Genomic DNA, 14,021 nt, shown 5'->3' on the forward strand with positions numbered 1-14,021 from the left:
TTTTTTCTTCCCCCTAAATGTTTACAAAGAATATGGAGTACTTCTGTTTATTTGTTTTATTTTTTATTGAAGTATAGCTGATTTACAATGTTGTATACTACTTTTGAATTAAGAAAATATATTTTTATAAAACTAGCTCAGACAAAATTAAAAGCAAATATCAATACTGTCTTCAAGGGAACAATTCCTCAAAGCATACTATTTAAAAGAACATGTAAATCAAACTTACTGGTTCATAAACTAGACCATCTGCAGATGCAACCATTGTTTCTGCTAAATCCAATACATCTGCTCCAATATCTGCATAAAAAAGAATTAGAAGTTTTATATTCTATGCTGAGAGTCAAACTATATCCACTAACCACTAACATAAGAAAAAATAAATGGAAAAGGGAAAGAGATTTAAGGTTGTTCTTAGATGAAATCTTTTAGAAATTAATTTCCTTAATTGGATAAAATGATTTCACACTTTAAAAAATTTTGTCTGAACTACTGAATTCTTGGTCTCTACTTTTCAAGCAGTAATTTAAGACACAATTTAAGATGAAAAAGCATCCTCATTTTTGAGAACTATACTGATTCAAAACATTATCTATCTAGCATATTAACATTTTTCCACTTCTACCAGTATAATTAAGTGAAGCCAGCGAAGAAAACAGAAAAGGGTAACATCACCATTAACTTAAAAGATTTGGATCTGTATTTTAACATGCAAAAGTAAAAGTAAAGGGTAGTAAACTGAAACCGTGAAACAGGATATGTTTCTGGAATGTGGGTGTAAAAACCAGTAGGCCAAACAAGAAAGAAATAAAGGATACACCTAAACTAGAACTTTGATTTACAAAAATTTCTTCCAATTTTCTTTCATTTTTATTACACTAATGTGAAAGTTAAATAAATCTCTTTATGGAGAAGAAATTTAAAGAATACAAGCTGGGGAGAAAAACAATTTGTATTCATAAATTAAGATATCATAAAGGAAAAATAAAGTTAAAACAACCAGTGGCTTTTACTTTTTACTAGCAACTGTTTAAACCATAATCTATATACGCAATCCTCAGGTTAAACATGTACTTACACTGACACTTCATGGCAACAGTAATATCTATATTGATTCTCAATTTGCTAAAAGACAAAAAGGAACATTAGAACCTACCAATTGATCAACAAAACATGAGCAATATAAATCAACTGATCTATGAAAAACTTGGACTTCATACAGAATAAAATATGTCAATTAGAACTTGGATAGCATTCATATGAGCACAACAAAGGCACTTTAAAAGTAAAAATTCTATATTGTAATTATTCCAAAAGCCTTTCTGATTTCACAAGTTTTTAACACAGTATCCTTCATTTTAATGGCAATTCTACAATTAGTAAGTCCAAGCAACTCAGAAAGAAGTATTAACCTCTGTTTACATAAACCTTACATAGACAGACTATGCCATTAAACAATACAAAACTTTCAAAATCAAAAGTTAGGAATTGAAAGCCTTTCTCTCCTTATTTACCAAATAAATACCATACATCAGGCATTGTACCTGATGTCCTACAAATACTATCCTCTTTATTCTTTACCATGGACCTATAAAGTAGATAGCTTCAGTTCTACAAATAAGCCAATGGTGTTTACGGCAGTTTAAATAAATGCCTGGCTTAAGACCACATAACCACTGAAGTGGCATATTGGAAACTAGGTCTGTGTGACTCAAGATAAATATACCCAAATTACCAGAAAAAAAAAAAAAAAAACCTGATTCTTAAAGCTTTGCATGGCCTTTTAAAAAGGCTCAACCAATGCCTTATTTTCAAATAATTAGTTCAAATCAAATTAATTTTCAAGTATCAGAATCAGCGCCATGAATAACTGAATGAGTACAGTCAGGTTCAGTCCTGTCCTGTGCTTCCCATCAAAACTATTTTTCACTCTAATAATTTTCATCTAGTTTCAAGAGGGAGTACAGATTTTTAGAACTTCCCAGAGTCTTAAAGTAGTCTAGAGTTCAAACTGTGTTCCAAATAACCCTGGGGTTTAGGCTCAGGAGATTTTATAGGAAGAGGATGAGGTCAAGCAGACAGGCTTCTGGGCATCCCCACTACACTTATGTGGTGAACTACATGACTTCATTTAGAAAGAATAAAAATTATTTCATCGGTGCTAAAAAAAAAAACAAAATAAGAAAAACAACAAATTCCTTAAAAACTAACAGCATTAAGAATAACACTGATGTTATAGATCAAGAAACTGAGGCCCAAAAGAAGTCAGTTGTATGACTTGCCCAAGGTTACACAGCAACTATTATAAATGTTGACTGACTGAATTCTCACTGACCTGAAGAGGCAAGTACTATAATTAGTATCCCCATTTTACAGAAAAGGAAACTGAAGCACATGCAGAAATAGATTTAGTAAGTTCCCTAAAGTCACATACCTAGTAAATGGCAGAGCTGGGATTGAAATTGAGAAGTAAATGTTTCCTGCTATCTAGTGCAATCTAAGTATTATAAACCTGTTATCATCAATCAAATAAAAAATCCAAATAATACAAATAAAGTATACTTTGTCTCCTAATTAAGGTACTAATATTTTCAAAGGTTTAAAAGTGATGCTGTTTACCTTAAAATATAGTTTATACACAATTTACAACAATCAAGCTATAAGCATAAACAATGTAACCTTAGACAATTTATTTTCCAGTTCACACAGATCAGTAAGATATTTCAAAATCTAAAGCGTAAACAATTTCAAAACATCAATTTCCGTCATTTCAACATCTAAGGAAAAACATATTCTCCTTTTTAAACAAATGCATATTCAATCAGAGAACCTTCCTCTTAGAATTTAACCAGTATTCAAATTATTCTAAAATGTTTTACCTAATGCATACAATTAATGAAGATTTTTCAGTACTATTTCTTCAGAATTAAAATAAACCAAGTATAAAAGGTTAGACTTTCTTTAAGAAATATGTTATCTTCAGAGCAATTTAAATCTAACGGTATGTCAAAAAAAAAGTTACCTAGAAAAATCCTTGTCTACTTCATATTCATACTTCATCCATGTATCTTGATATACTGAAAATTCCATTATAGTTAATAAAGCCATAGTGGTAAATGCTATTAGAGAAACTGAGAAACCAACAAAAAAAGAAAGAATTAAAACAATTTTTAAAAGGTAAACAGCAGAAAACTATTTTAAGTAAGATTAAAATTAGCAAAGAATACCCTAATATGATTGCCATGTGAATGAATACAATAAAAGGTTTTTCTTAAAATAGTCATTATAAATTTTTTTCTAAAACAGCTCAAAAATGAAGATTTAATGAACACAAACATGAACACAAACATTTGCACTACTGAGAAAGCATTTTATTTCTTCAATATGAAGGACATGTCTCACTAAATAGATTTGTCAAAATTCTACAAATACATAAAACTTTTACCTTGTTATATATAGCAGTGTCACAGATAAGATAAATGATGAAAGTAAGCATAAGTTTCACAACACAAATTTGAAAGTAGTCCCCTCATAATTAAAAATGTATCCATGCCTATAGTCCAATTAAAAAAAAAAAACACAAAACTAGCTTAATTTCTTTGATCTTGAGAAGCCACAACAATCTGTGTCAGAAACTCAAATAACATCTCCATATCTCTAATAAAACTCTTTCTACTCTGAAAGCTCCTAAGTATTTCACTTCATTTATAAAAGTAAAAGATCTAACAAAAAGAAAAAGCACTATCATATACTATGACAAACTATACTTAAAATGGATTGTGCATCAAGAACTTGTACTATTTTCATTAACAAAAATTAATCACAAGAGATTAGAAATAGCAAGCAATTTATTACACATTTTACTACATGAAATGTCAATCTTATGAGAAGTATATTGTCTTATCAGCTCTTCATGGGGAAAGAAATAATAGTAAAGACTGTTATAGTTGCATATTTTTCTGATATATTTCATTATTTATTTATTTAACAAATACTACTACTATCTGTACCAGGCACTGCTCTGAGCATTTTGTAAATATTAATTTATTTAATTGCTACTGCAACTCTACCTGGCAAATACTGGTATCATCCCCATTTCATGGAAGAAGAAACTAAAGCATAGACAGATTAACTTCCTCAAGATCAAGTAGTTAAGAAGGGGCGGAGGTGGAATTTAAATCCAGACAGTCTGATTCCAAAGTCTAAGCTCTTAACTATTACCCTATGCTGCCTCTCTTCAGTAATGTGAAATTTAAGAATTTTTATTATAATGTCTAAATTGACTTATTCTTAACCAAAACAGACTGAGGCAGTTTCAACATCATTAAACAACTTCAATTCTATTTACATATAATAATCTTGTTAATATACATATACATAACTCAAGAGCACCAAAGCAGTAAAACTGGATTAATTTGTTCAGTAATGTTTTAATAAACACTGCTAAATGCACAGACTGCATTGGGTTGGATGCCAAAAAGAATATATATAAGAATAAAATTAAGGCAAATAGTGTGGCATGAGGACAGACCAACTATAAAGTTACTGCACAGTTCATTGATGAGTTTTTCCTCATGGCTACATTTCTGTATGCTCTTGACTGATAACTTAGAAGGTGCACTTACTGATGGAGTTTTAATTTGAACTGGTACTCACCTGTACCCCCACTGGCTGAAGTCTCTACATAGCTGTCAGGAACTTTCGGAAAGGCATCCAACTCTTTCACCAAACTTAAGGTTTTCTTCCGATTCAGTCGCCTCATCTTCAGGAAAACCTTCTTCTTCTTTCATATAGTCATGCTAAGGAATAAAAAATGAATAAATGAATCCTCCAAAAAGATTAAAAGGTTTCTTTTATTTTTAGATAACTGACAAATGTCCTTGGAACAACGTAACATTCTCATTCCTCCTTGAGAAAAAAAAAAAAAAAGGTTAACACTTATCCACACCTCTTTTTTCTCCACTTCCACCCTGACAAAAAGTACTAATGAAAGGCAACTTACACACACAAACACATTAAATAGCCAAAAAAAGTGAAAACCAATTCAATCACATTTGTAATATTTGAATATACAAATTAAAATAAAAAATAGTTTTTCTCCTATGAAATTAACAAAACATATAAAAATAATACGTTCCCATTACTGAATGACAATGAAGTAAAGCAGACATGCTCATACACTGCTAACAAGAACATAAATATTCACCACTATTCTTCTAAGTAAATTCCATTTTTAGGAATGTATCCAAAGGAAAATATCTGTGTTGTGCACAAAAATTTGATGAGGATTTTCTTATATGGCTATTTTTAAATATTGAAGATAGAAACGAACTCCTCATATCCAATATACAAATTACAGTGAATTAAAAGTTCTAAATCTATGTAAACACTGAAAATCTTATAAAAGAAAACATTTAATGATGTAAGAAAATACTCATAATACATTAAGCAAAGACCAGAAGGCCATATTCCAGTTTTATGAGAGACAGGGAAAAAGATATATGGGAAACAAACTGAAAGTCTATACACAAAATGTTATAAGTAGATGATGGGACGATTTTGTCTTCTTTACAAAATTTTTGACTTTCCAAATTATCTGCTTTTATAATAAAAATATTATTTTAAAATTGACTGCTGTTCTCTTTTTGATCAATATGCCAACTACATCTAAAATATGCCAGCCATAAAAATAACTGAAATCTCAAATATTTATATAATTTTATGACTGATTTATATAAATAATATTATAGGTGATACTACAAGCATTACCAGAAATCAAAGTTGTATTGATAAAATCAACACATAACAGAATAAGTTAAATGGTTGCAAAAGTCATTAAGAAAAAGAATGTCTCTAGAAGAAAGCAGAAAGACTTGTCTGAAATCTAAGTAGGATTAATACAGAAAGAACAGACCATAGAAAGAGCATTCATGGAGAAAAAGGAGACTCAGGGAAGTAAAAACTGGCAGTAATCGTGAACACTGTCCAAAAGAGAGCAGGCCCTAACCAGGGGTACTACTAATCAGTCCGTGAAGGAGCCACTGCCCTAAAATGAAGCTAAATGCATTAATGGCTTGATTTCATTTGCCATTATAAACACCCAACTAACTCCCCTTGCTGATTCCATGCTCAAAAGTGGCCTTCAGAATATAATTTTGCTTTTCATGTATATGGTTTTCCTAAGGAAAAAAAGAACATGTAGACAAGAGATGACAGCGTTTGATCCCCATGACAATTATAAAACTGCTCTTCTCATCTGTAAATTAAGCTTCTGAGTCTTTATTAAGCATAAGCCATGCTCCTCAAGTTTGTTCAACTCAGTAATCAAATTTATTTTCTGTACCTGCTTAGCAGTAACAGCACCAAGACTGATCCTTCTTCCATCTTTCAATTTATACTCATTCTTTCCTACAGGAGCTAAATAATAAATATGTTCAAGCCACTTATCTTTAAGACAAAACTCTCCACATAAGCTCAAGTCCAACTCCAACTACTGTATAATCTCCAGCTGCATACCTACAGCAAAACTTAAAAGGTATGAGTTGTCCGTATCCATATACTGAGACTACTTCCTCACCTCTAAACTAAATTTGCTCTCAGCAAGGTCACTAACAACTTGCTTAGTACCAAATCCAATGGACACTTTTAGCCCTTAATCAATTTTGCTTGAGAAAATATATTTTCTCATTTATTCATCACTTCTTTTTCTTCTTGAAACAGTCTCTTACCCTGGCTTAGGTAATACTACACTCCTGATTTTTGTTTTACCTCTAAGACCTTCTTTGGCTTATTTTGCAGATTCTTCTTCCTCTCAGAGGGCACGAGGCCCTCCTCCCAACCTCCACACTTCCCCCAAGTGATCTCCCATCCCTTCCATTTCTATCTACATGTTGAGTCCTCTCAAATCTTTATTCCCAGTCCAACTCTTTCTGCAGACGTGTGTATCTTTTTGCCTTCTATTACATTTTCATTAGGGCATTCCAGAGACAATTCAGACTAAACAAGTCTAAAAATAAATACTTCACCCTACCAAACCTGTTTCTCCTGTGTCCCTATATTCGTTAATGATGACACATGTACCCAAATGCACAAGCCAGAAACGTAAGTTGCATCCTTAGACTTAAACTCTTCTTAAATTTCTCTCAAATCTGTCATTTCTTTTCCAGGCCCACTGAGAAGTTCCTTACTAGGAGCCTAGTCTCAGCTGCCATAATCTATCTCTGCATTGCTTCAATCTTCAATCTTTCAATTCACTCTCCACACTACAATCAATAATATTTTTAATACATAAAACTGATCATATAAATTTTATTTTAAAATATTTTTATAGGTTCCCATTACATTTAGAGTTTGGACCCTATCCTAACATGGTTTACAAAGCACTCATAACACAGGCCCTGCTTACCTCTCTTCAAAACCCAATCCCTCAAAGTCTTAGTTCCAACCATACTAAATCACTTTCTATTTCTTAAACATGCTATTCTCTCTACTATAAATATCCTTCCCCCACTCCCACACTTCTACATTTGGCTAACTCCTATTTACTCTTCAAGTCTCAGTCTAAATATCTCTCTCAGGGGAAAAAAAAGAACTTCTATGACCTCAAACATGAGTTATAGCATGGGCTCCTAGAACATTGTGCCTTTATCACACTATTTATACTTGCTTGTTTAATTTTGTTGTCTCCATTGTAATTTTAGGGCAGGAACCATGTCTAACTTAATCTTTGTATCTCCAATGCACAGCAGGTTACTTGATAAATATTTATGGAAGGAAGGAAAGGTGGGAAATTTCCCCAGAAAAACTCACGGTAGCACAGCTTTCCAATCAAAACAGTCATACTTAGTAAGTAAATATGTAAAAATATAAGATCTACAAGAAGAATTTTTGTTTTGCTCACTACAGTATATCCCTAGCACCTACAACAGTGGTTGGCACATAGTAGGTATAGCATTGTTGAGCAAATGAATAAAACTGTGAATTTTATTTTCTAAACTTTCTATATTGTAATGAGCTCTATAAATGCTTTCTTGTAAATTATATGTAAGTATAAAGATATGGCAAGCAGCTAGTTTTACCAACCCTCTAACACTTCATATAACCTATCCGGCACTCCTCCCTTAATCATCGAACTAGTGTACTCACTTGGCTATCTCCCAGCCTCTGGCTTCTTCCATTCCTAGTTTTCAGGATTCCAAGGCCTGACCCCGAGGGCATGCATAGGGCACTCTCATTGCCTCTCCCCCATCCCAGATAGAAAGGTGAACAACAGCAGGCTGTGTCTCACCTTCGGCTAAGACAGCTCTATTCTACAATGGAGCACCTTGCCACACTGCTGCTGCTCCGGTCCCATTCCTGTTAGCTCAGCATTGACCTACATCCAAGAAATTCATTCCACCTCGAATACTTGCCAATCTACTCTATAGAGCCACTGTTCTGATATGAACAAGTCATCCAATAACTTCCAGTTTTTCTAAAAGCAATCCTTCCACCTGCTCTTTATGAAACATGACATTCTCCTGGTGGTAATTCTCTTTGAATCATACTTCATTTCTGAGACTCACAGGTAAAGAAGTAGCATGTTTTAACATGATATCTCAACCATCTCTTCCCTTTTCAAGTCCACCTTCTAATAATAATAATAAACACACATACTACATAGAATTATAACTAACTTTCATATTATGTGCTAGGTATTATTTGAAGCACTTTATATATTAAATTCATTTAATCCTCTAAAGGACTCTACAAAGTAAATACTATTTTTATTCTCACTTATAGATAAGGAAACTGAGGCACAGAACAGTTTTTTCTTTTTTAAAAAAATATTTATTTATTTGGTAGCACCAGGTCTTAGTTGTGGCAGGCAGGCTCCTTAGTTGCAGCTCGCCAGCTCCTTAGTTGTGGCTCCTGTACTCCTTAGTTGCAGCCCACGGGCTCCTTGGCATGCGAACTCTTAGTTGCTGCATGCATGTGGGATCTAGTTCCCTGACCAGGGATTGAACCCAGGCCCCCCTGCACTGGGAGTGCGGAGTCTTATCCACTGCGGCACCAGGGAAGTCCCCAGTCAAGTATTTTCAAGGCCCACAAAGCAGGCGGTCGAAACTGGATTCACTGCCAAGCAGCTTGGCTCCAGAGTCCATGCTCCAACCCACAGTGTACGCTAACTCACTTCAGCACTTGATTCATCGTCCATTAACACCTGGATATATTTAGAATTTCCTTAATGACTTCAGCACCTGGATCATTCCCTGTACTTCTCTCCTTCCCCATTCCATCACCACCCTATGACACTCATTCTCGGGCACTCATTCAAAATAATAATCCTTTTACCATGTAAGCCTAACAGATATTCTCCAGTGACTTCCATCTTAATTCTATACAAAGCCACAGATGAACAAGGCCACGCTTTGGCTCCTCTTAACTTTTAAAACTGTTCCACCTCTAATATCCGAATCACCAATCTTCCTCTCTGAGCAGAAACAATTACCCTTCCAGCTCTTTAATTTCCTCGCTAGGGAAGAACCTACTCTTCATTTTCCCTGTGCTCTCCCCATCCCTTGGATTCCTCCCAGCCATCCAGCTCCACTGCTCCCATTCCCACTCTATTTGCCTCTCCATCCAGCTAGGTCAGACATAAGACCCTAGATCAGTGGTTTCCAGAACCACAGAACTGCCATTCTGTGACAAAAGTTTCTAGTCTGTACCTAAATGAGAAAAACAAGGTCTATATAGGATTTTTTTAAGTTAAATTTATTCAGTTTAAAAATCTGTCTTTTATTCTGAGATTATTTCCTTCCTTTTTTTTTAATGTGTCAAATGTCCTTTCTTTTATGAAATGATAAAAGTAGATAGAAAGTTTTTTGTTTGTTTTGTTTTTGGATATCCTTCTTTAATAAAATTAAAAACTGCAATTCTATATGAGTCCTTAAGTCCAGCATCTTTCCCTGATTTTTTTCTATACATTTTTTTGGACTGGTTAACAAAATTTAGGAGCCATTATGCTAGATTCCTTTGCCCATTGGTTGGTGTTGCTCTTCATACTTTGACAATCTCAGTCCAGTATCATATCTTCAATTTCTCTCCTGAACTGTTGTGTATACTAAAAAATAAAACAAGCAAATTCCAGGAAGTCACTGATAACAACTGAGACTAAGACAATGCTTTGAAAAACTGCATAAGAAATAAGAAACCACCTTTCATGCTGGAACATAGAGACACATTATCAACACTCAATCTAAGAAATGTCATACAGCTAGTATTTCATCATCTGTGTCCATGTGAATATAATGAAACTATCAGATGCTTTGCCAAAATTAAAATATAGAATTCATGACACTTTTATGGTCTGCTCAATTAAGTTTAATTACTTCTTCAAACAAAAATGGAGACACAATTTATCTTCTGCTACCCACACTTTATGAGCTAACTTCTATTTTTAATGTATATTTAACAATATGAGAAATATTTAATTGCTTAATACACATGGCCATTGTTGTGAGTTGAACTATGTATCCCAAAAGGATACACTTAAGTCCTAACCCCTGGTATCTGTGAATGGGCCTTGTATTTGGAATATATTTGGAAATATTTGGGTTTTTAAAGATGTAATTAGTTAAGAGACCATACTGCATTAAGGTGGCCCAAAATCCAATGACTGGTGCCCTTATAACAAGGCCATGTGAGGATACACAGACACACAGGGGAGAATGCCATGTGAAGACAGGCAGAGATTAGAGTGATGTATCTACAAGCCAAGGAGCCAAGATTGCCCAGATGCTAGAAGAGACAAGGAAGGTTTCTTTCCTAGAGCTGTCAGAGGGAGTATGGCCCTGCTGACACCTTGATTTCAGTCTGGTAGCCTCCCGAACTGTAAGAGAACAAATTTCTATTTTTTAAAGCCATCCAGTTGGTAATTTGTTATGGCAGTCCTATGAAACTAACACAAGCCATTAATAACAATGAGAAAGGAGATGGAACAAATATTATCCAGGCTATCACCGAACTTCAGGAACGAAAAGCAAAACTATGACTATATGTAATTTTAAACTACTTGACAATATTGCATTAGAATACAATAAATTTTAAGAGAGATAATTTAGTTTCACTTTACAAACACTAGATATCAAAATATTACTCATTCTTTTTACTTTAAAACTTTTTACAACAGAGTTAAATTTTGTTTTTAAAATTATTTACACTAACATAATTCAAACAAATCCAATAAACTTCTAAGTCATTAAAAAAAAAAAGGTTTACTTGGAAGCCAAGTAAGATGGTATAAATGTGAGTTTTTTGTGATCAAAAACACTTGGGGTACTTCTAGGCACTTACCAGCTATGCGACGAATTTGAAAAGATCCTCAACTTCTCAGAATTCTCTTTTATAATTTTATTTTAAAAGGACAGAGGGAGACATAATGGCTACCTCGCAGTTTTTAATCAAGATAAAAATGAGTCATTTGATAGATATCTGCTTCTAATTCTCAAAAGAAATGCAAAGACTTGTAGGATATTTGAGGTTTATGTTAAAGTCTTTAGGAAGGTGGAAAAGTATCTGAAGTTAGGTGATAATAACATGAATAGACTGAGGATTATATAAATTGATAGAATGAAAGTTAAAAGAAGAGACTATAGAGTGATGGCAACACAACAAGTTGGAAGTACCTCGTAGAAATATGAAGCAAAGACAAACATCATCCTCCTCAAAGAATGGTTTGACTACAGTAACTACTCAATAAAAGCATACAAAATTAAATTAATTGAATTAAACAAGTAAGGAAAGTGTGAGGAAAAGGTCAGAGACACATGAAATATATTGACAACAGAATGAAGGTCCCCAAAAGCAAGGAGAATGGGTTAACAAGGCATCTATGGCAGAAATGACCTAGAACTGACCTAGACTTAAGTAAGACTGCACGGAGTAGTAGAAAGGAGGAATCTGTACCTTAGTAATTAAGAGAGGATAACCGCTTAAGAAAGAAAGCAATTGGAAGATGGAGTTTAAGGACATTTTAACCATATAGACTGAAGAATTTAATCAATTTTGGAATCAAAGAAATTACTTATAAAAGCATCTTCTTCAGTCTACATTTTGACTAAGAACAAAGGCAACATTTTGTGAGTAGTTATAGAAGTTATTTAAAAATAACAAGAGCTAACATTTAATGAAAGTTAAAGGTGCTTTGTATGTTTTAGCTCACTTGATCATCACCACTCACTTTCTGAGTTCGGTATTATTATTATTCCCATTTTGCAGATAAGGAAACTATGACAGAAAGAGGTTAATTTACCCATCATGACATTAAGAGGCAGAATCAGAATAAAAATAGAAAAACTGCTGAATAGGATTTGGAGCACACACAGACTGCCTAAAGAATAACTTCTATTAAAAATGTTCACTATTTCTTCCAATTAAATGACTAATCCTCAAAATTTATCATTTTTTCTAATTCTTTTTTGTTGCTGTTGTTCCAAACTAGTACTGATTTCCTCTGAGACTTTCAAGCTTGATATATTTTTATGATTTGTGCCCTCAAACAATTACAGCAGTCGTGACTGAAGTTCATCATCAAAAAGAAATTCCGCACCACGTTCTCCCCCAGAAGAAAACCATGAAATTTCTTTTTTTCATGTTTTTCCTCTAAGAGAACTGGAATAATTTCATCAATTTGGAAATATCAATAAACAAATTAAGTAAACAAACATAAGTCCTGAATTCTTCAGTGAACAAGCCTAATTCATTTCTTTATAACAGCTGTACACTAGAGTTCAATGAAATACCTAAGTACAACTGCAAACAAATAAATAAATCCCGTTTTTAACTGTATCTTTATCTGCTCCTGTATTTTCATCTTTAACTGATTCTGAAAGCCAGTCTTGCATCATTTTAACCGATATTTTGTAACTTTGCGTTGTCCCGAGGGCACTAAATCCTAAACATAAAAGTTACTGGAACGTGTTTTCTCAAACAATGACCTATTAATTCTACATACTACCAATACCCAAGACTATTCTCTACCACGAGCTGACATGTTATCTAACAAGGGCTTCTTAACTCTTCGAGGGTTTCAGAAAAGTAGTAACACTCGCACCTGTCTCTCCTACAGCATCTCACCCTGCCCTGCCCCTTTCTCAATTTCCTAAGCGGCGTGCGAACCTCCCGAGGCGAGGCCTAGATCTCGGTCTTTCTTAGAGAGCGCAACTTGCTGCGAAGAATTTGGTATCTGAATGGGGGTGGGAGCCAGACACCCGAGAGGTTCGGGACACGAACAGGCTGGTCTTCACAACGCGGGACCCTCCGCCCCTGCGGACGGGAGGAGCCACCGGGTCACTGTGAGAAGAAATGGGCCAGGGTCAGCAGCTATGGGGACGCAGCTAAACTCCTTCAAGTTGGAAGACAGCGGAGAGACATTGGACCAGGAAAAGGGGAGCTTCCAGGCGCAGCGCTGCCCAGGGTCCTGCCAGTAACGACCCCGGGTAAGGTAAGTAGACCGGCTCCCCGGTCCGTCTCGCTCTCCGCAAGAGAGGAATTAAGACAGGGAGCCAACGCTATGACGGGCTCTCACCCCTTTAACCACATTCATGCCCTGAACAGCCCTAGAACAAACGAGAAAACAGCAGTATTTTACCTTGTGCTACGATCCCAGCCGACCGCCATGTTTCACAGAAACCCGGTCGCCCGGGCTCCCGTTTACCCGGAAATATCGCGAGAACAAAAGCGACTACCACCGTTGAAAACGTCAGCGGGGGGCGGGGAGAAACGGTGTAGAGTTCTCGCGATATTCCTTTCGCTGACGAAGTGCTGTGTGAATCAACAGGTGTGAGCCAAGTTAAAGGGGCTTGGCTAAACAGAATCAAGGTTTAAACTTATTTCACCTGTGACCACGTGGCTAGCAAGGAATTAACTTCTCCAAGGAGAGATTTGTTACCTACCGACGGAGACTTAGAGACCACAGAAAGAATCTCAATTCCTCTAACAGTACTTCGTTAGTAATGAGATACTTGGGCGCAGGAATTAAC

The 14,021-nt window shown here is 34.8% G+C and overlaps 1 protein-coding gene across 1 annotated transcript in view; it reads right to left on the reverse strand.

Annotated features, from left to right (window-relative positions):
• Positions 1–13,739, reverse strand: part of ERGIC2 (ERGIC and golgi 2) — a 43,472-nt gene extending 29,733 nt beyond the window's left edge. The window contains exons 1-5 of the mRNA XM_059080117.2: positions 13,631–13,739; positions 4,657–4,799; positions 3,023–3,131; positions 1,079–1,125; positions 230–300 (exon numbers count right to left, since the gene is read on the reverse strand). Coding sequence (XP_058936100.1) covers positions 230–300; positions 1,079–1,125; positions 3,023–3,131; positions 4,657–4,762 — 333 coding nt within the window. The 5' untranslated portion in view covers positions 4,763–4,799; positions 13,631–13,739. The remainder of the gene's footprint in view (positions 1–229; positions 301–1,078; positions 1,126–3,022; positions 3,132–4,656; positions 4,800–13,630) is intronic.
• Between the last annotated feature and the right edge of the window lie 282 nt (positions 13,740–14,021).

The sequence above is a fragment of the Kogia breviceps genome, chromosome 12, assembly GCF_026419965.1.
Source record: "Kogia breviceps isolate mKogBre1 chromosome 12, mKogBre1 haplotype 1, whole genome shotgun sequence".
Classification (NCBI taxonomy): domain Eukaryota; kingdom Metazoa; phylum Chordata; class Mammalia; order Artiodactyla; family Physeteridae; genus Kogia; species Kogia breviceps.